The 23,242-nt window shown below is 41.1% G+C and overlaps 1 protein-coding gene across 2 annotated transcripts in view; it reads left to right on the forward strand.

Moving 5' to 3' along the window:
- Abcc4 (ATP binding cassette subfamily C member 4 (PEL blood group)) overlaps positions 1 to 23,242 on the forward strand; it is a 230,178-nt gene that overhangs the window by 201,408 nt on the left and 5,528 nt on the right. For both annotated transcript variants that reach the window (XM_026399756.2, XM_026399766.2), the window contains 4 exons: positions 625 to 714; positions 7,245 to 7,417; positions 8,202 to 8,307; positions 18,683 to 18,817. In XM_026399756.2, the coding sequence (XP_026255541.2) occupies positions 625 to 714; positions 7,245 to 7,417; positions 8,202 to 8,307; positions 18,683 to 18,817 (504 nt within the window). The remainder of the gene's footprint in view (positions 1 to 624; positions 715 to 7,244; positions 7,418 to 8,201; positions 8,308 to 18,682; positions 18,818 to 23,242) is intronic.

Genomic DNA, 23,242 nt, shown 5'->3' on the forward strand with positions numbered 1-23,242 from the left:
CATTAGCTAATGCCACATCAGAGATGATCTCTTCATGAGCAGAGGTGCCACTGGCCTCATTAGTTCATGTCCCCTTTGGACCAAGGACAGAATATCCCATTTGGACACACAGAGAGATCCCTGATACAGAAGACTATTTTACTAATGGAGAAAATGCCAGTTTTTCTTTGAAGCATAAACTTCAGTTAATCATGTGGTTGGTTGGTATTTTCCAGCATCATCCAGAATTGATAATTTCAGTAGTTCCATTGATGTAACGTTCCTCAAATACGTATGTCCTTATATTTCCGGTTTCTACAGATATTACCCAGGAACCTTTTGTAAAAACCAGACTTCCCTTTTGCTTCTTCCTTTTCTTAAGAGGGCACCCTGCAATTGTTGCTTTTGTTAGTGTTCCGTGGTCTGGAAGACATGTGGAGCCCGGTGTGTTCAATGGGAAATTTGTAGAGGTGTTGTTTTATAAACAGGCATTTGCAACCTTAATCAATGATTCTAGTGAATATTGGTTTTTTGGTTTTGTTTTGCTTTGCTTTGTTTTCATAGTTTAATTCTAGACTGAAAGTGAACACTGGAATAAAGTGAGAAGAGACAACAGTAATGATATTCACTCTTTTGGACATTTAGGAGCCTGTTTTGTTCACGGGAACAATGAGGAAAAACCTGGATCCCTTTAATGAGCACACAGATGAGGAACTGTGGAATGCCTTAGAGGAGGTAATTTATAAAGTGCAATTATCTTTTATTGGTTAGCATGAGTGTATGTATGTGTGTGTGTGTGTGTGTGTGTGTGTGTGTGTAAAATAATGTTGCAGATAACTGAGGGCTGCTGATCAGTTTAACTGGGTTCATCACTTGGAAACATTCATGACATGGATACACTTTAAAAGGTATGAATGGAAGATGATAAAAACCAAAAATAAAGCATTTTATGTTCTCATTTTAACTTTCTGTCTATAACCAGTACATACATTATCTTATTTGTTCTTGTTCAGGTATCTAAGTTAGAAATTGTGTGTCCCATTTCTAGTTACTCAGTGCCCTGCAACTTTGATTTTACTGCTGCGTTCCTAGGGAACATTTGGAAATAGAGACAAGCAATAGGTTTTCAGTATTACCTGAAAGATAGATGAGATCATACTTAGGAAATTGTTTGAAGTTTTTGAGGAAAGTGTTTATAAAGGTAAGTTATACACATAGAATGTGATAATAATAATTTATTGGCCAACATGTCATTTTAATACTGAAGAGTGACTTCAATTGACAGAACCCTGAAGCCTTTGCTAAGGTTTTATACTGATGCCTTCGTTTCTAGTGGGTTTTCTATTATTTGATTAGGGGCTCACTGTAAACTACTTGCTTAAATTTCCTTGCCTTCACGGGGAAAGGATTCGAACTGTTAAGGGTGTTGTTGGTTTGTGTATTTTAACAGTAATTACTTTGCATGTTCACCCTAGTTCTACAAATTAATTCTAAGCTACTTAATGGCAGAAACCATATCTTTGACTTCTAATCCCTCCTAGGACCTAGCTTAGTGTTCATCTAAATAAATGCTTAGTTTTCAAAATTAAGCATTTAATTAATATGTATTGAATGGTTGATCTTCATTTCAGAGAAGTATGGTTTAATAAAAAAAACATAATTTCAGCGATAATTTCCTCTTTGTTGTTATTGTTTTGGTTGGTGTGTTTGTCCTTGTCACCCTTCTGGGGTTAGCTCTGAAATCTTTAATTTAAAGATAGGTTCTGCCGAAGAGCAAGCAGACTTAGAGGCCTGACAACTTCCTGCCAGTAATTCTTGCTCCTGAAGACATGTCAGTGCCAAGCCTTTACACATCCATCCTGCTTTCCATCAACCATGGGGATTTTATTGTCCTAAATTGGGTTGATTACTTCATCATCTCCTACTTGAGAAACAGTTGGCCTGTGGTTTCATTTAAGTGTGTGAGTGTTTCTGTAGTGAAATTGTAGGAGAGAAGAGCGAGGAGGACATTACCCATTACCCATCAGAGATGGTAGAGAAACATAAGACAATCACCTGCTCTTGAATTCCCAGGACACACTTAACAGTGATATTGTGACATACCCTAAGAGAACAGGAATTACTAATTATTTTTCTGTTTACTTCACAGTTTGATATTGCTCTTTACAGATTCTCAGATAGCAAAATTACTTTAGAAACACATTGTTACATGGACAGTGAAGAAATGCTACCTGGGAGACATCTCAATCCAAAGCCATCTGTGAACTTGACTGTAACTTACACTTATTTCATTAAAATACAATTTAGTAGCCTCTCAGAATTCTGACAATGAAAAGAGGCAGATAATACTGAGGTCTACCTTTATTTAAACTGCATTTAGAGCTTCCTATAAATGGGAATAACATGGGCATATTGACATGCACCTTGACAGACCTGCCTTCCAAGTGGATCTGTGTATTCTTTCTGGAATTGACCTCATGCTTTAGTGAAATCTTAAGAAATAAGAAATCACTCATCATTGTCTTTCTCTAAGAATTCCTTGTCACAGTGTATACTATTTTTTAAATCAAAGATTTGGTAGATTTTCAAAAAATTACAACATAGTATTATATCTGCAGTTTGGTTCCACCTATTCTTAATCATGCATGTAATCTGAAACCTGCACCTTAGAAATGTTGTCACCAAGCTAATCACATTGCTTATTTAGGATTATTTTTAAAATGAGTGATTTAAATTTTTTTTCTGCATTTTCCAGTTTTTTCTAGTGTACTTTCATCATCTGGTTGGGGTAAAAGGTCTAGATCTGATAGCAGGTGAAGCCCTGTGAATTTTTCATGGAATTAATTAGAGTTTCATGACCACAAGCTTATCGAGGTTGGGGTCATTCTGATAAGTCAGAGCTTCTTACCCTGTTATCCTTATAATCTCAGGGTCTTCTGACAATGGATTCACAGCTGTACCCCCTTGGATCATGTAAACATGATGGTACATGTGTGTTTGGGAAAATTTCATGCAGAGGATTTCACACCATGATTCCAGTGTCTTGGAAGTTCCTCTGGATTTTTGTATCATACTCTGTGTATCTCCACAGCTTTCTTCTTCCCACTATGTCCAAACCAGAGCAGCAAGACCCAGCCTGCTCTTCAGCAGGTAGGAGGCCTGGTCCCATTGGTAGCTCCCATTCAAGTGGACTAAGAGCCTGGCTGAGGTGTGGCTCAGTGGTAGAGCTGCTGAGCATGTGTAGGCGCTGAGCTCAATCCCCAGCACCAAAAAGCAAAACAAACAGGAAGCTTGGACTGAAAACCCTGATCAGTCAGTTTATGAGTGATACCAGCTGGAAATGGAAACCCAAACCCACAGTGTAGGCAAATGAGAATGCTTAAGCGAACACTTCAGTTGTTACCTCTCTAATAACTTAAAGTAAAAAAGAAAAGATGAAACAGAGAAAAAGATTTCTCTTATTTCTTGCTCCCCTTCTCCCTTGGAGAGTGAAGTAACAGAGGTAGGAGAGTCCTTGGAACATTGCTCATTTCTTCTTGGTTATTTTTCTAAATATACTGAAAGTTGCCTTAAATACTAAAAAAATAGCTGTGAACTGAAGATATCTTATTGGAATTCGTGCCAACATGGGCATCTAAGAAGCAGCAGAAGCTGCATAAATAGAAATTAAAACCAGAGATGGAAGCAGTGTATTAAAAATGGTCAAGGGATCCCAGCAGATAAACTCCGAAAATGAATGAGAAGCATGTTACCTCTGTTATAAAACAACTTTAATATTGGGGTGGATCATTAAGAGGGTTTGTCTTGTCAGAATGGCAGAGAAATCATCTAGTTATGTTAAACATTGATGGTATCTCTATTAGGATAAAAGTACATCTCGTTAGACAGGAAACCGAGATACAGAAACCTGAACATCAGCCATGCACACACCTAGGAGCCAACCTTCCTCCACACTCTGCAGTCCCTGGGCCAGGGACTTCAGTCAAGGGCTCCCCTCACCCCATTTCCCACTGCTTGATTTCTAGTCAAAAGCTCATCTCCATCTGTTGATCAAATTTTAGTCCCTCTTCTCTTCCCATCCCGTATCAGCTTTTCTTGTATGACGTTAAAAAAGTCCCAGGAACAGACCCTGACATCCACATCAATCTCCTTTGAGGGTCACTAGTGCCCAGGAGATACAGTGCACACAGTGGGTGACAGCATGCGTGACAATGGTTCTGGGGGTGTCTTATAAGTTCAGTGTATTTTCAGTGGGTTTTTTTTGGTGCTATTTTTCCAAGCTTAAAAGTATTCGAACTGTTATATATCCATAGTTTAGAATACCATGTTATTTGATCAGTTTTCCAGAAATAAATAATTTTTTAAAAATGTTTTGCACATTTTATATACTACTATGATATCCTGGGGCCAGCTAATTTTTATAAGAAATAAATTTCCTTTACAACAATATCTAATAATAACGTGACATTTCATATAATAAAGTACATGTCTATGTGGATTTATTTTCTAATTAATAGGAATGGACATGTCTTGAGATGTGCTTGTGGCTTCATTCATACATTCAACAGATATTGGTTGAGAGCACATTCCATGTGGATCTTGAAGCTTCTGTACTAGTCATGAAGGCAAAGAACCTCCCCCCTCCCAACTACCCCTGGAGCTTAAATTCTTGTGAATGTAGAAAATAAGCCAGTGCATGTATGATACAAAGTTAGCTACTTATAGATGCAGTGAAGCAAAATAAAACAGAATATCAGGAGAGATGGCTGGCACGATGTCTATTGACCTTTCACCTCATGTCAGGCACAAGGCACTTACACATACGAAGTCATGTTATACTTCACAGTGTTGGGAGACCTACATGTTGATTCTAGTAATGTCATGTCTCATTTGCAGGTTATGAAGATAAGAGCCAGGCAGGACTCAAGCCGAGGCTGTCTGCCTTCAAAGGCTCGTTTTTTTATTTAGAATTTTCACTCACAGAAAGGTTGGTGGAAGAGTATGAGGAGCACACATACCCTTTGCGTAGATTCCCCAGATGTTAGTATTTTACTACATCTGCTTCCTATCTGGTACTGTCTGTCTTTATCTGGCTGAACCATTCAAAGATAAATTGCAGATATATTCGTTAAGTTGCGATTTCCCCCTTGAATTTGTAACCCCATTCTCCTACATAACTTGACACTCATCTCACTCAAGAAATTCATTACTGATGTAATTCCATTGTCAGATACATTTTCTGCCTCCATGGTTCTTCCCTCTCTTCTAATACCTAATCATAACTTGAACATACAGTAGCACTGCAGAGTACCTTCATATTCACATCATTTTTTCCCCACTGTCCCTGATCCATTGATGACAACCGTCCCAGAAGACATTGTTTTCTGGAAGACACATTCATTGTCCTTCACCTCAAAACCCTTATTCCTCTTCAGGTTGACATTGAAACCTTTAGGAAAGTAAAAATTCAGTAAGTGACCAGATGTCACCTTAGTCAGGGAAGGCGAAGAGATTATTTCTCCCAAGTCTGGCTGTTGGTCTTGAGAAGAATGCATGTACCAGGGTTCCTAAAGGCCACTTAAAAGGGACAGCGGCCACCAGTAACCTTTGATCAGTGGCAGTATGGAGTGCAGATCTAGGAATCTCCCATGAGAACCACGTCTGGTAGCTTCTCTTCCTTGTAATGGAGGGGACTTATCCTAGCTGGCACCTTCTGCTCTCATTTTCAGTATAGGGCCTTGCACCACAGTCCAAATCTTACACTTGAGATTTTCTGTGTTTCCCTGTCTCTCACGCTGGTAACAAGAACCAGTACTATATTTAATCTTAACTCAGAATTCCCATTTTTTGCGTCTAGCTGTCCATCATGAACACAACTCGAGCACATTCATAAAAGTGCTTCAGCATTTTGAGAAGCGTTGCCTTTGGTGTTTTCGTTTTTGACAATGTCATCGTACCTGCTCCATGGCCATCACTCACCAACCTGCTGATTTCTTCAAGTGAAGTGTATTGACCCTTTGTCTCTCAGTATCTCTTAAGTATAGCCTTGAGTTGGGCTTTCCTTCTATAAAGTTTCATTAAAAAATATTCAGTGAACACAACTCCCACCCATCATCGTCTCACATCACCTTACAATTACAGTTTTGCAAAGATGATTGGTACGAACACTCCATAGTCTGGGGGTAAGAAGGTGTCATGCTGTGTTCTGTCGTTTGTGGGTTTGCCTTCTCTGCAGTGCCTCTGTAAGACCAAAGCCGATGCATGAAACAGGTTTAGCTATTCAGGATTTAAACTTATTAATGAACCATCTCCAGAATAGCCTCTCCTGACTCTGACCTGCAGTGTCCTAGTCTTTGATTTTTAAAAAAAAAATTTCCAGGTGATTAAAATATTCCACAATAGTGAAGTACCTAAGGAGTATTCTTCAGAGAACCATAGTTCCTGCAGTGACTTTGTATTTCTAGTTTCCTTTTTGTGTACTGAGTCCTATGCCTAGACTCCACTGTAAGATCTGTTTTACTTATTCTAGAGAGACATTCTGTATGTTGGGAGAAAGAACTTGATTTATGAGAATCCCTAGGCTTCCTGGGAGGTCTCCATGAATGTCGCGTGGCAGGAGGAGATTCAGGTGATGGGGGCCCAGAGATCGTTTCTTTGCACCAGTTTCATTGAGGTGTAATTTACATACCAGAACATGCTCCCTTTATTAGCATGATTCAGTGGTTTTGGTAAATTTTTAGAGCTCTGCAACCATCATAGAATTTCAGTTTTGGAACGTTTCTGTCACCCCAAAAGTTCCCTTGTGTGTTCGTTTGTAGTCAGCCCTCCAGCCCTTAGCCAACCGTTATTCTGTTTTTGTCCATAAAAGATAAGGAGCACTTACCTTTAAGCTAAAATCTAAGGAGGGACATTTTCATTGTGCTACATTTTACCTGGAGAATAATTTTATTTAGCACATAGTACATTTTTAAAGTGAAGTTTGCACCAGCAGGTGACCCAGCGCAAATAGTGCTTATCCATGGTGACCGAGAAGCAAGTGGTTCCCCTTAGGTTTGTTCTCTGTAAGTTAGACAGGTTCTGTTCTGAGTTGACTCAGCCATCTTTCTAATGAATGCCGACTGGATACACCTCTCACCATCCCAAGGCTATACACTTAAGACATGCCTTCTGAGAAAAGGAGCTTCAAAGCTCTAATGTCCGAGAGGCTCGCCTGCTTCAGTGGTAATTTGTTTAGGAAAATGTCATTCTTCTGTCTGTATCTACAGGTACAGCTTAAAGAAACCATTGAAGATCTTCCTGGTAAAATGGATACTGAATTGGCCGAATCAGGATCCAATTTTAGTGTTGGACAGAGACAGTTGGTGTGCCTTGCCAGGGCAATTTTGAAGAAAAATCGGATATTGATTATTGATGAAGCCACCGCAAATGTGGACCCACGGTATGGAGTTCAAGTCGACGTAATAGCAAATATGAATTTCTTTCTTTCAACTGATGGGTGAAGGATGTGAACAGTGATGAATATGGATTTTAAATGTGGTAAATGAGAAGCGTGCGATGATGCTGAGAAATGTTTCTAAGTTCTCTGTGTACCTCCCAAAATGAATCTTGATAATGTTTATTCTGGAAAACAGGAAGAAAGGATGTGTTTTACAGTGCAGATGATGTTACAGGTGGAGCATTCTAATTTAAAAAAAAAAAATCTGAAATGCTTCAACATCCAAAACTTTCTGAGTGCTGATGTGACAAACACAAGTGAAAAGTTTCACACCTGAGCTCATGTGACAGGTCGTACTCAAATCAGGCACATAATACATGGTTTATTCATTGTGCCTGGGGGGGCGGGGTAGACCCTTTCACTGTAATACATAAACTTTATTTCATGCCAGAGTTATTAAAAATATTGTACAAAGTTACCTTTTAGGCTATGTATCTCATTTTATATATGCACATGTTCCAAAAATCCAGAATCCCTGATGCTTTGGGTTCTAAGCATTTCAGATAAGGGGTCCTCAACATGGATCAGGTACCTTGTGCAAACTCATTCCTGAATTTCACTTTTGATAGTTTCAAACAGTTTAGAAGGGAACGTGTTTTCCATTGTTTTATGAATGTCTTACAATGTTGATTGTTTAAACATTATTAAAAATACTGTATGATCTTTTTAAGTCATAAGTCTACTTTTCCCATCTGGACTGAATCAAATTTACCTTCTTTCATTCCAGAACTGATGAGTTAATACAGAAAAAAATCCGGGAGAAGTTTGCACAGTGTACAGTGCTCACCATTGCGCACAGGCTGAACACCATTATTGACAGTGACAGGATAATGGTGAGTCCTTCCCCTGTGGAATTCCAGAAGCTTCTATGTATGTTAATTTTTTTCAATTTATCCCTTATGTTAAAAGTTGACAGAAGTCCCCCAATAAGTTACTCTGATAATCTTTCCTCTCACTCTTGACAATAGCTCAAGTATCTAATTACACATTCATTGCTATTAAGGAATATTGCCAGTACATCTCTTTGCCTATTTTTATATTAAAAATTTATTTGAGTTGCCATTTTTCTTTTAGATGGCCAACTAATGAAAATACTCCAAATGTAAGAGATGGCTGATGATGCTAAAGTTCATACTAGAGTTACTAGAGTGGGGTGGGATAGTATCGTTTTTCTCTGTGTCACGGTTGTTTAGCTTTTCAAAAAAGAAAAAAAAAAATCAACCTTTCATTTATAATGCTGGGAAGTTGTTGGCTAAGGTTCCAGTTTCTCAACTGTTTGGACATTCATAAGGTGGTCTGTCAGAAATGGGTGTGTGAGACGATCTAGAGAAGAACATTTTCAGCAAAACATTTTGTACACTCTTGGTGGGAATGTAAATTAGCACAGCCATCATGGAAAACAGTAAGTTGGTTTCTCCGTAGGATCGAACGATTTCACTTCTGGGTGTATGTCCAAAGGAAATAAAATCAGTATTTCTAAGGTGTATTTACCTGCCCAGGTTCAGTGTAGCCTGATTCACAGTAGCCAAGGTATAGAGCCACCTATGTCTCCATCAGTGGATAAGTGAGTAAGGAAACTGATATTTATACTCAGTGGAATACTATTCAGCCTTAAAATGGAAGATTATGTCTTTGGAGAAAAGCCAATATTCCTAGATGACATTATGCTGAGTGAAAGAAGCCAGGCACAGAAAGACAAATACTACCATGATCTCCCTCATCTGTAGAATCTTAGAAGGTTGGACTTTACCAGAGACGGGGCGTGGGGAGTACGAAGTTTCCCACAAAGTACAAAATTTTGAGCAGGATAACTATGATCAATCCTAACATGTTGTACACTTCAAAATAACTAAGAGTAAATTAATTTCAAGTGTCTCACCACTGAGATGATGGTTGTGCTAACTAGTTTGATTCAGTCGTTCCACATCACGTGTGTATGTTATCACTGTGTGTATGTTATCACTGTGTGTATTACGTACAAGTAAAACAAATATGATTTGCCAATTAAAAAATAATATTTTAAAACAGCCTAATCAGAAAAGCAGTTTCCACAGAGGATTTAATATAGGAAACTTGTTACCTAGGAATCAGAGGACTGGGAGCATGAAGAGAAACACTGGGGAGGTATACTTAGGAGGTAGCTTGGACAGATCTCAGTCCCAGGAGATCAGAGGAGGGCTGCTCAACTGTTGGTGCTCAGTTCTCTGAGGAGGGCCCACTGTCCAGCTGGGGGCGCTGTTTGTGAGGAAGCACCATGAGGCTGATTCCAGATGTGCTAAAGTACGTGGAGGCTGGAGGCCAGGGTGGTGCTAGCAGGAGCTGGAGCAGCCGGAGGTTAATACCTATGTCCCACCTTGGTCTCCCTGTAGTGCCCCTACTGGCAGGACCTAGCAGAGGCATTGGGCCAAAGAGCCTATGAATGGGGTGTGCCCCAGCATCACAGGTCAGGGTGAAGAACGGCAGATCTGGGGCTCAGGGATTGTAGGGGGTAGCCAGCGAGTCTCCCCATGGCGGCCCCGGGGGCTGCACACATGGCAGTCTCCCAGCTGGGTCTCTAGCATCTTCTCTCAGGTTTGATTAGCTCTTCCTGATTCAATCTCTCCTTCCATATTCCCTCCCTTTTCCTTCTCTCTCTCTCTTTCCTGTCTTCTCTTTGTCCTTTCCTGTTGCTGCCTATTCCTTATAAGTCTTATGACGTGACTCATAAAGTGAGGAGGAAAGCAGCCCTCAAAGGAAATGCCTGTGGCTTCCAGTAAGCCCAAAGGAAAGCCAGGTGTTTGTTTGTTTAGGGTACCAGGGGCACATCTCCATCCCTATTCTGTATTTAGTTTAGAGACAGGGTCTCAATGAGTTGCTTAGCATCTCTCTTTTGCTGAGGCTAGTTTTGAACTTACGATCCTCCTGCCTCTGCCTCCTGAGCTGCTGGGATTACAGGTGATTACAGGCGTGTACCAACATACCTGGCCAGGAAAGCAAGTTTTAGTTTTTTCAGAGCAGCTCCTGGCCATTTTCCAGGCCAGCTCCCAGCCCATGATTTTCGTTATCTGTGGACCCTACCCGTCACCTCCATCTAGAATCCAGTGATGCTCTGATGGATTCAAGAAGCCCACATGGGGTATATGCGAAGTCCCAGATTGAGTTTACACTGTGATTGGGTGATCCAGACTAAAATTTGTTAACCATTGGCGATATTCAAGCTCCTCTATTCCAATAATAATGGAGCTGGCTCTTTAGATGTCTTGGGAAGTTTGGGGATATCCCCCCCACCCTACCTCACACGAATTGTCAGAGGGGATCACTAGTGGGGACAATTAATAAAATACTCAGTTGTCAGCATTGAAACAGGCTACTCCCCAGAGCAGGACATGTTCAGAAGTGAGCTCTGCTCAGCTGTCCAACAAGAGTGGGGCAGCCCCAAACTAGAGGATGTTTTAGACTTAAGCAGTGGGGCTCGTTTTCTTGACTGCAGATTGGCAGTAGGACTTGGGCTGCTCCAGCAGACTTCTGGGGGTGATTGTGTGCCATTCTAAGATGCTCATTGATTCCAGAAACACTGTTTGGCATTGTCTTTCTTTTTGCCTTCCTGGAATTGTGGTCTAAAAAGGTAAATAGGAAAATAACCTTTCTGTGAAGCATGTCCACTAATCCCAAGGAAGGACTCCCACCGCACAGAGGAGAGCAGAGATCATCACCATGCCAACCACCAGGCACAGGAATCCAAACACTTCCAGGTACATCCTGGGCTGCAGTATTACCTATGCTAACATCCAGGGAGACAGAACACACTCAGGGGCAACAAGTTAAGTGAAGTGAGTTTGCTACTCAGAGATTGGCCTCAAGGGATAAAAGAAACCTAGAATCCACTTTAACCTGGTTTCTACAGGCTCAAGAAAGCTGCCTGAGGCAGATGGCATCCTGACTGGTTAGGGAATAGCAAGGAAGGACAGAATCTGACCGAATTGTCAGCTGATCTTCCTAAATCTTGTCAAGGCATTTGACCACAGGGTTGAAGGTCTGGTTGATGCATTTCCTTTAACTAGTAGCTTTGTTGACAGTATAAAAAGGTATCCATGTGTTGAACAGTTTACTTGCTACTGTCTCCTGGTAAGAACCTCATGTCTCTCTTTACTTGGTACTGTCTCCTGGTAAGAACCTCATGTCTCTCTAAATCCTTAACGTGATTATGAAGCAATGTGTGGTCTGGCCCCTCCCTCCCTTTCCAGCGCCCTCCCACTCTGCCCACCTTCTTTCCATAATAGGTGTAGCCACACTGCTTGTGTGTCAGTTTCTCAGATGAGTGTTCTCCCTCATCTGTCAGTTGTGCCCTCTCTTCCCCTCTGGATGTGGGTGATTTTGACTAAGGTATTAGCAGTGGAGATGGTGAAATGAATGGATATGGGGTAAATAGCAAAATAGGGCTGTGATGGGTTGAATGTGGCAGAGAGAGGAGTCAGTGCTGGTTTCTATGATGGGGAAGACCCTGGGACAGGTCAGCTTAGACATGGGTTCTCTTTGAGCATGTGCAACCCACTGAGATGACCCTACATTTTTCACCATGAGCTGATTAACAGCTTTGTTTTGTGACCCAAGATAGCTTTGTTTATGTGTAGGCCTCCGTCTTCTAGCGCCAGTGTTGAGAAGATCACAATTTAGGGTTCCCTTGCCACCAGATCATCAGCAGTGTCACCTGAGGTCCTACCAGGAAATGTCAATGTGGTCAGTTAAACTGGTTGCTATTGGTGGCTTTTTTACAGGGAATGGAAGGATTTGACCTAAGGGAACCTAACAGACATTCATTCCGTACTTTTACAGATGGAGAGTTGGCCTTTGTGCTCCATGCACCTCAGAGTGAAACCTTCTGTTATATTCCAGAGCTTGTTTATCAGTTGGCTTTCAGTTGAACAGAACACCAGTATGCCAGTCAGGTTTCTATCACCATGAGATAATCAGCTTATAAAGAGAAAAGGTTTATTTTGGCTTATAGTTTTGGAGGTTTCAGTCTATGATCATTTGGGCCTGTGGTAAGGCAGCACGCCATGGTGGGAATGTGTGATGGAACAGGAGTGCTCACCACATGACCAGCAAAAGAGCAAGGCAGTGGCTGGAGTCTCACAGACCTTTTAAAGGCACACCCCCAATCATCTAAAGGCCTCCCATTAGGCCCCACCTGTTAAAGGTTCCACCACCTCCCAATAACACCCACCCTGGGTACCAAACCTTCAACACCTGTACTTTGGGAGGACATTCAAGATTGAAACTACGGCAGCCAATAATTTTAAACCTTTGATTTTCAAAGAAATTTTTCTTGCTTGCTTTAGAAATACCTATTCCCTTTCTAGAAAACAATCAACCTCTGTTCTGTTATTCTGAATGCATCAAGGACATAAAGACAAGTCAATCAGCCGCAAAACCTAATGCTCCAGAGGCCAGCGGCCAGACTTGGGGAGCAGCTAGGGAAGTGATGGATGCTAATAAAGGGCATAACCAACAGCATTGTCATCGTAAAGTCGTGTAATTGCAAGTGCTTAAGGTGTAATAATTACATTTTGTTGCACTGGTGAATACTTCTCCACAAAGACGGATGGATATGGTTTTGTTTACTATAAGTAAATCAAACAAAAGGCTGGTTGGGAAACAACTGTGACCTAATTAATAGCTTTGTTTATGTGTTGGCTCTCCAAAGGGATTTACCCAGTTTTGGTTCATTAAGCGCCATTAATGGGTTAGGCTTAGAATTCTATTTTATAAAGATGTTCTCTCAATTTTAACTTTATTAAACATGGCTTAGTCGTTATGGCAGCTAATTTAATCTTCCTCGTTCGCTCAGTTGCCACAAAACAGTGGAGCAAGACAGGCAAATTAGCAAGCTTCTTTCTCCTAAATACTCCACACTGTCTCTTCGCCAAAGACGGCGTCCTCCCTGGAGTGTTCAGGATTCGCAGGTTACTGGTAATCTGTTTTCTTTCCAGCCAATAGCAAGGCTTTTCCTCCAGGCCCTGCGCATCCCAGTCCTTACCCCTCTGGATTCTCCTGGTAGATGAGCAAAGGTGAAGAGAATTTGCAGCTACTGCTGTTGCCTCTGTTCCATGTTATCACTGTCAGCAGTGAGGGAATTCTTGGGGAATGGATTATGGAGAACCCAAACCATGGCTCACAAACTTGGATTGCAGCTTTTCTGCTTACAGGGCCCTCTCAGGGCTTGGCCATCTTTCCAAACTTAAATCTTTCTTTCATTTCTTTTCTTGGAGAAAACAAAACCAGTAACTTCAGTAATGGATCCACCTGGAAAAGCACAAGTTGCCGCTCACTTGAATGTTATTTAAATTCTGTTTTTCACCTTCACAGAACTTTGTTTGATAAGCTTACGTGACCACGGTTAGAACATTTCAGAATTTTTTAAAACATGTTCTTTCAAACATGTGCTGAACGATTTGATTCAGGTTTCCAGGGGGGAGAAATTACCTCAAAGGTAGAAGCAAAAACTCTGGGAGAACAAATAGGAGAGAGGGATTTCAGGGGACAGTAGGAGCTTTGGGGAGTGGCAGGTAGGTCACCTCGGTTTAGCCTCCACCTTCCCTAAGTGAGGCGAGTGCCACGTAAAAAAGAAGTCACAGGTACCTTTTTGCCAGTGAAGCTAATTTCTAAGTCAATGACTGCCCAGATGCCCCTTTATCCCCTGGAATCCCAAAGCTGAGCTCTACAGGGCTGAACTCCCCTCTCTCTGTTGGTCCCCAAGTGGGGTCCCTTTTATTTTCTCTTGCCATATTTAAAGCTTCTCAGGGCTTTTCTTTTCCTTGGTCAGCCTTTACCTGGACCCTGTCCTGCCCCTCACCACTCCCTGAGCACACCCCACTGTCATGACGGCATCCTGCCCATTAAAGTGGATTAAATTATTTTGCAATGAGTCCATCTAGTTTTTGTATCTAGGACAGCTACCTGGACTATCTGCAGATCTGTAGGCCTGATAACCACATTTTCATTGAGCTTATGTAACTGACTGACGCATCTGATTTACCTACTAGAGAGCAGCAAGCAATTTGAGGTTGGCATTCCTGGAGACATCCTGGAGCTGAGGGTAGCTGCCACATCAATGTTAATGCATAGTTTTGTTTAGTTTACTTGAACAGGAAGGATGGGGACCCAGCATGAGATTTCAGGAGCCTTTTCTTGTAGATAAAAAAAAAAAATGTTAAGGTAAAAACTGAGAAGTCTGCTGTTTCTATGCAGAAAGAAAATTCAGAGTTGCTTTATGCTTACTTGTTCTGAAAGATCTAGAATCTTTGATCAAATCAGTAAATATAAAGGCTAAGAGGCTAAATTTTTAGCCCTGGTATTTTTTTTTCCCATGTGCATTCCAAGTTGACTCTTTCAGCGATTGACTATCCCTTCTTTTCTGTCTTCTAATATTTAACATAAATGGAGTCTCAACCCTCTGCCCTCATCCCTGTTCTGTCTCATCCCTACTTCTCTCTTGCCCAGGGCCATCAACTTGAAGTGTGTGGTTCTCCACGTCCTTGTCTCTAACCCTATAATCCCCATGCCCCCTGCCTATCCTGCTCCCAATGACAGCTAGACTCCTTCCCTCCTTGTTCTCACCCTGCAGCCTCCCCAACTCCATACCATGGATGGTCAGGTACCATGGACGGTGTGTTTTGCTTCCTTTGTATTTATCCTTCAGCGCATGTGCAGTGGGTGCCCGGTGCTTGTCAAGGGCAATGCCACATCCTGGGGATGCAGTTGTGACCAAGGGGAGCCATGTCTGTCAGCCCCTTGCCTTGTAGGAGGTGACTTTCCCACCTCCAGACTTCCGGGGCCATGATGTTTTTAATATCTGGCAATGATCACTGTCCTTCCACCCCAGTGTCTGTGTGTCCACGTGTTTATTATCCAGCCCCGTGTGCTGCCTTCTCCTCCCTGTGGCTTTTCTGTAGAGCCTCTGGCCCTAGGGACCTTTTCTGCTGCTTCATCTCCTGCTTGTCTCCTCGCAGTAGAGTCTCTTGAGTATTTTTTTGCTGCTCATCAGCATAGGCTCCCTAAAGGCAGGGCTGGGACTTTCCTGTCTTTCCACACCATCCAGTATAATGACACAAGTGCAGTAAGTGTGCTATAGATGTGAACCAAATAAATTCAGGAATTAATGAAAGGTCACTTACATTTTCCTCCAAAGTGTTTTGGCTATGAGTGACTTCTTCTTTATTTGTCCTGAAAGTTAAATAAAATTGGTTTTATCCTTCTGTGAGTGTGTATCAAGCACACAGTAAGGGATTTGATAAATCTAATAAAATTGTGGTGGAAAGTGGACAGAGGACACATTTGTGTTTACAGACGTATTTTCTTAAATTATGTGATATATTGTTCAAATGGAAGAGTATCTTCCAAAATTAAATGTTTAAGATTATTTTACTTGACAGTAAGTAGACTAGTGGTGTCTTTCTCTGGGAATTCACATGGAGGGGAAAGCAGGCTGACACCTGGCCTTGGGCCCCAGCTATGCCACCTGCTGATTGTGCTGCCTGGGCAAGCTATTTAGCTTCTCTGCAGCTCAGTCTTCAGCTGCAGCTGCAAGGAGGTTACAGACTAGGCCTTGCTTGCTTGGGAATCCATTTCTAAAACAGCACTTTGGTAATAGGTACTTACTTGATTTTGGATGGATGGATGGAAGGGAGGAAGGGAGGAAGGGAGGGAGGAAATTAATTACCTAACTTATTTATCTTACCTATTTTGAGAGTTAACAGTGTTGGCTTTAAATTCAGTGAATGTACACCCCCATAGCCATTTTTATTTTCCTTTTCAAGTTCAAAAACTGCTCTTTTTATTAGGCGATTTCATTGATCTTATGAGGACCATATTCTTTGCCAGATTGTATTTACGTATCAGGGCATGTCAACATGCCATCTCTCAAAAACTAGTTTATTCATCTGTTTGGGGCTATAATAATTCAGTCGTGTGAGGATACTGTGCTTTCTGTTTTGTGTTTGGGATTAAACCCAGAACTAAGCTACACCCCCAGCCTTGTATTTTATTTTAGTGCATATTAAAGAGTATTTTACATTCTCAAACTGTTATCTTACTAAAGTTAAAATTCAAGTTCTGGGACTTGGGTGTGGTGCAAGAGTGTGCTTAGCATGTATGTGGCCCTGGGTTTAGTCCCTGGCATATATGTGCTCTCGTGCATGTATGCATATTCATTCTCTCTCTCTCTCTCTCTCTCTCTGTCTCTCTCTCTCTCTCTCTCTCTCTCTCTCTCTCTCTCTCTTAGTAAATTGTCAAGCATTATAACAAGGCATTACAGTTTTGTTATACCCCAAATTTAAAATCGTCCCAACAAATATGGACATTAAACTGTTGATGCTCACAAGGCATCAAATATTTTGACCAAAATAGTCTTCCTGACATTAATCCTCTTGGTTTTTTGTTTGTTTTGTTTGAGAGCTTGGTTTTTTGTTTTTTGGCTGGGGATATCTCATTTTAGATTATGGTCAATTCTGAGAATTGTTTTGTAAGAAGCATTCATATGTTTTCAGCATCTGAGAGAAGATGGAAAGGATACTATTATCTCAAACCTGAATAAATTTTGTCGGAAGATGATTAGGAACAAGAAGTATAGACTTCTTTCCATTAAAAAATGTGTGCTGTCTTCATCGTGAAGAGCTCACTCTCCCCACTTCTGAATTAGCACTTTATAAAAGTTTGCTTATTGCTTTTGCAGAATTGAAAAGTTGACTATTTTGTAAAGTAACTAGATTCACTCGTTTACTTAGTCTTTGGCATGGGAGAGATCTGTATTTTAAAATTGCATTTTTTTTTCTTCCACGTCAGGAAGAGTGAATATGCCCTGTAATGCTATGCTTAAGTAAAATTACACATTCGGGGCATCTAAATTGGCATGCCAAATTATAGGACATTTTAATTATTATGTGGATGTGACAGATTCAATTATTTTTGAACTCTTTTGAGAAAGCTGCCCTTAGCAGTGATTCACGGTAGTAAACAAAAGATTAACAGGAAAATGCCTTTTGTGAGACTTAATAAATGTTTCCGATTAAATGCCAGAATTAACTGCAATATCTAGATGTGGAAAAACAACCTGTGCCTGCATAGAATTTCTGCCTATTCTCTTTAGATGAATTTACTCTATAAACACGGCCTAACCGAAGAACTAAGTACCACTTAACATCAGAATGGTTTTGCTAGGTGCGTCATTTGGGCCAATTGTCTCAGACTCTCTCTTCTCTCTGAAGCCATTAACCAAAGCCACTAATAAGAAGAAATGCACAGCTAAGCGCCCCCTCCTCTCCCTTTCAGCCCCCTCCTCTCCCTTTCAATTTCCAGTGGACATATTAATGAGCAATAAGATGGCTAAAAGGCAGGCAGCTGAAGAAAGAGAGAGACAGAAGCAAGGAAAGATAATTGTGAAAACAGATCTCCAGGCCCTCAGCAATTCAGATTGGGCTGTCCCCGTGTGCTGCGTGGCCGTGATCACTGGAATTTCGAGCTCAATTTCTTAATTGCTTCTTTAGTCTTATCCAAAGAGAAAATTGGATTTCTAGAGATTTCTTCAGTGCAGAGCAATTATGCTAAAGCTGCTTAGGTAGCAGCTCTTTTAGCCAGTCTTTTGCTCTCAGAATAATAAACTACACCCAGAGGTGACTTCAGAATGCACCTTAACCTCACCAACAGGGGTGTAGCCCCCCTTCTCAGCAGACAACAGTGTTGGCCCCTAAGGAAATTCCACAAGCGTTTACTTCCCTTCCAGCTGTTGCTCAGATTGTATCACACCAGCTCAGCAGCTTATTTGCCGTCAGGTCACTGCCGTCTGGTTTTCTGACATTACTTTGTGTTTTAGAGAAATTGAGTTTGATTTTCTTCAATCAAGAAGTTACCCAGTTTTAAAAGCACTAACTAATAATAACAACCCCAGATGCCCTTGGCAGAATATAAAATGCACAGGACTGCTGATTGCCTATAATCATAGTCTAGAACTTTCATTTTCTTCCTTTTCTATAACATTATAATAATAAAAGGTCAGGTTAGGCCTTTGTTTGCTTCGTAAAACAGGGTAATCAAACCGTTTAAACACCCTCCAGGCCTACCACCCAAATAGATTCTCTATATTCTCCTCCTGCCCCTTTCCGAAATATTGTCTGAGTTATAATATGTTGCTGCAAAACATTGTGTTTCAATGGACTTCTTTCTGCTGATTACCAGGTTTTGGATTCAGGAAGACTGAAAGAATATGATGAGCCGTACGTTTTGCTGCAAAATAAAGAGAGCCTATTTTACAAGATGGTGCAGCAGCTGGGCAAGGCAGAAGCCGCTGCCCTCACTGAAACAGCAAAACAGGTGAGTGTGTGCCAAGGAGCTGTAATTAAAGTTTGTCTCACTACTTCGTTCCTCACAATTTGGCACCATGGGTCTGATAACAAGCACTGTGTGCCCCCTTTCAATTACAAACCTCCAGAGACAAAGCTTCAACATGTCCCAGGTTGAAGTCCGGCATGGGAGACTTGACAGGAGCATTGGGGGCTGTGGGATGTACATACACGTGCAAGCAGGTGTGCCTGATGGGGACAGTTTTAGACTGGACCTTTTCCCCATGTAGACTGAGGGTTCTGAATCTCACAGAACACAATACTCATTTTGCAGACCCATTGAATTTCATTCATGTGTGTGCTGAGGACATTGGAGGTACATGCAAATACTGTCAAGGTACATCTAGGAGATTTGGGAGTGTGAAGGGAAATGTGGAATATTGTTCATTTGTTCTAGAAAGATCTACCAGGGAAACAAGTAGATATAAAACAAGATTCTTTGTTTTATAATTTGTCAAGAAAACTCCTACTGTCACTTTCTCCCTGGGTTTCTCCTAATTCTTTGTCAAGATTGGGTCCAAAGACCACTTTGTACTTCTACCTTCTAGAAGATAACGTTGTTGTCAGGACAAATCAAAAATCCATCAAAGCTACAGTCTGAATAGTGCTTGAAGGTTTACAGAGTACTAAAGACATTTGGGTTACATGGTGTCTGAAAACAACAGCCATGCAGTCCTAGCTCCTTCTACAGATGGGATGTTGCACTTTGGTTTAAGAACTTAGCCAATGTCACACAGTGGCTCATAATTCTTTGAATAATTCTGTAAGGTGGTTTTGTGTTGGTGGGAGGAGGAAGGTGGGGAGAATGTCCACTTTCCTTGCCACTTGTTGGGCAAGGGCTTCCAGTGGTACCCGATGAGGCTCCCTGTCGTAACTGTTCACCTCTTAGCATCATAGAACGTGGATAAGCTTTTCCATCTTTATTCTTTTCTGTATCTCCTAAGCTTTCAACACCATTGGCTGAATAACATTGCTGGGTTTTATATATCATGTTAAATATCTTTTAAACACAACAGAATAATACTGTTCCAGTATCTAACTTTCCTTTTGTATGAGTGATTTGTCTAAAATGTAGCAAAGGTTTCCTTCTGTCACTGTTTCTTATTCTTGTTTAGGAATGAGGATCTATGACTTCCAATATTTCTTTGAATCTTGCATCTGTGTTTAAAACTGTGACATATATGCCTACATATTCAAAATATTATGCTTGGTACTCACAACATGTTAGGCATGCCCCTAGTCATGGCAATATAAACCAAAGAATAGAGAAGAACAGAGGTGTTTGGTGCATGTGTTGAACTGTTGATGATGAGGGTGATATTTTGACACACTGTGCTAGGATAGACCCCCTTCTATCATTACGACTGTTTAAGAGGACAGGGCTCAGTGAGGGAATGGAACTCACCAGGATCACATAGCTAGCTGAATAGTTGGCCAGGTTGGGGTTCAAGGCATAGGCTCAGGGAAGATGGTGTTGTCTGTGTACTGAGCTTTTCATAAAGACTTACACTGCTAACACCCGAGGTGAGAAGCTGCACTTGAAGCACTAGACTTTTCTAAAGTCCCAAATCATCCAGAGGACTTTCATCTTTTAGAGTGTCTGCTGGTCCAAGTTTCCCTCATAAGATCTAACCAATCCTTTGGGATTCCCTGTGTAATCTAGTCACAAAGCAGCCAGGAAACTCAAACCTCTTGTTTTTTGACTCCTCAAGCATTTCACATCATAGAGATGAAACCCCCCCCCCCATGTACACGTCAAAATCCTCTTTTTAAAAATGTATTATTATGAAGGCATTGAGTAATGAGAGGTGGATCATGAAATTTGGGGAGTAAATCTAGATCATGAGATAACACAGTTTATCATCCTTATTTTGAAGATGAGGAAACAAGGCCCCAAGATAATAGAGTGACCAGTGTTACCCTCGTTTATAGTAGAAACCAAATGAGAAATGTTTTCCTTCAACCCTCCTTTTAATTCAAGTGTAACATGTATACAGAGGTCACAAAATTAGAAAACTCTTGATTCGCTTTCATCTGCTTCAACAATACTACTGGTCAGTTACCTTCATGTAGTTCCTATAATTTATCTTACCTAGTTTTCAGAGTTCCCTTGTAAATGATTTCTCTGGCTCTTCACAGCAGTTCTTTCCTATGGTACTTGGTTGGCAAGGATGTGGGTTTAAGGGCCCTCGTGAGGGCACTGATGGGTTGGTCAGCAGAAGGCACGTTGCTGGGTGAGGCCAATGCCCTGTTCTAGCCGCTATATTCTGCATCGAGTCTAAAACACTCCTTCTTATTTCACTGGGTGTGCAAGGTGGGCCCAGTCACCCAGGCTCCCCCGGAGGCAGAACATCCCTCTTGGATCTCAGGCCTGCCCGTCACTAGCACAGGTCACTTCTACAGAAAGATAAAGGAAATACAGATCTTGATTCCTAGCCCCATTGAATATCTTCTTGACGTTATTTCTGCACACACTTGGTCCTCTTGGGAGAACAAGCTGTCAGAGTGTCAGCTTTTTAAATGTACAAGATCAAATATCAACGCTTCCTTCAGAACTCTTAACACCGTGGGGATTAGTCTAAATCAACAAGCTTTTCACTCTCACAGATTAGAATTCATTGGTTTGAAAAGAAAATGCAGCATCTGGGTAAAGGTACTTCCAAGTCACGTATCCTTGACCACATAGTTGCTTTTCTGAAAACGTTGGTGCAGGCCAGCTGAATCACTCTTTGATTGGCCTTTAGAGACATGATCCATGAAAAACTAGAGAAAAGTACTTTGTAGACCTATAAAGCTGGAGGGTGTGTTAGTCTGCTGGGCTACCCTAACAAAGTCCTGTGGGCTAGCTGGCTTTAAGCATGGGGACTTCTTTTCTCAAAGTTCTGGAGGCTGGAAATCCAGGGTCAAAGCCATCATCAGCAGGATGACTTTCTTCTGAGGCCTCTCTCCTTGGCTTGTCGATGGCTGTCTTCTCATGGTCTTTCCTCTTCCTGTAGTCTCTTGGATCACCCTAAGTACCTCAATGAACTCGCCTCTTTAAGGACCCTGTCTTCAATTGCAGTCACATTCTGAGGTAGTGGGGTTAGTGCTTCAGCACTGGGAGGAGGGGTCACCACACCATTCACCATGTAACAGGGGCTCAGTGCCCATTATCCTCTTCTTGGGTGCAGCAAACCTAGCTGAAGCTTTCAGAGTTCCTTTGTTCTCCCTGTGGGATGGATGTGCCATTTTATCTATTCGTGAAATCACCAGATAGAACATCCTAGCATCCTGGATCCTAGGAGCCTGGACCTGATTAAATAGGTTAAATAGATAAAGAGGCCCTTAGCAGGCAGTGGCCTTGGATACAAGTCTGCAGTGCAGGGATGACAGTACTGTCCAGGCCCCTTCACCCTTCGGGGATCAGATGAGATGGTATGTATTTACATGCTTCCAAGAACATAAGCATTTTACAGATATAAAGAAATGTCATCTAGTAATAACAAAAATTTGTTTGCTTTTCAGAAGGCTAGAGGCCAAACCCTTACCTCCTGGTTATAACAAAAGAAATGCTGGTTATAACAAAAGAAATGTCCAAAGCATTCTGAATAGCTTTAGAAATTCTGAATATTTAGAAATTATTTTAATTATCAGCTTAATAATAAATGCTAATGCTGTAAAATTTTAGGGTTTTTTTTAACTACAAAACTTTAGTTGTTTAAATAGTTTTAAAATATATTTAGACCTGTGTATTTCACTTCTCTGTTTTAATTGATGCTACTTTCCCCAACTCTTAGCTGGCTGGCTAGGGTTTGTGCTCTTGTATAGTCTTTTTTTTTTTATAAACCTTTTTACCCAGTGCTGGGATTGAACCCAGGCCCTTGCACCTACTGGGCAAGGCTGTGCTATACCACTGAGTTGCACCCCCAGCCCTAGTGTAGCCCTTTTTAGATTCTAGTAACCCACTAGTGGGTTTGGCACTTGATTAGTCCATCACAATCAGTGCCTTTTAAGGAATGAATTAGAGAATAGTGAAATGGAAGGAAAATAACTATATTAGATATTTCATGGATCTCCTTGAAATCTATAGGGATGTACTTATAGATCAGGAATGTGTACTGAACCCCATGTAAAGTGAGACATTTATTACGGGTAGCAGTAAAAATAAGTAATAAGCTATAAAACAGTGTTCTATAGGAGGGTTCATTGGAGCTAGAATATGTGACTTATCACATGTCTGAAATAGTTGGTTGCTGTCTAATTTAAACTTGCTAGTTATAAAATTTGAACACTTTGTTTGACTTAATATGTTGTAATCTCTGGTCTGAGGTCTTCTAAAATTGTTTATTCGTGTGAAGGAGTCTGAAGCCACACAGACATAATTTGGTCTTTCCCCTTGGTGCTCAAAGGATTCTTT

This window comes from Urocitellus parryii, chromosome 2 (assembly GCF_045843805.1).
Source record: "Urocitellus parryii isolate mUroPar1 chromosome 2, mUroPar1.hap1, whole genome shotgun sequence".
Taxonomy (NCBI): Eukaryota; Metazoa; Chordata; class Mammalia; order Rodentia; family Sciuridae; genus Urocitellus; species Urocitellus parryii.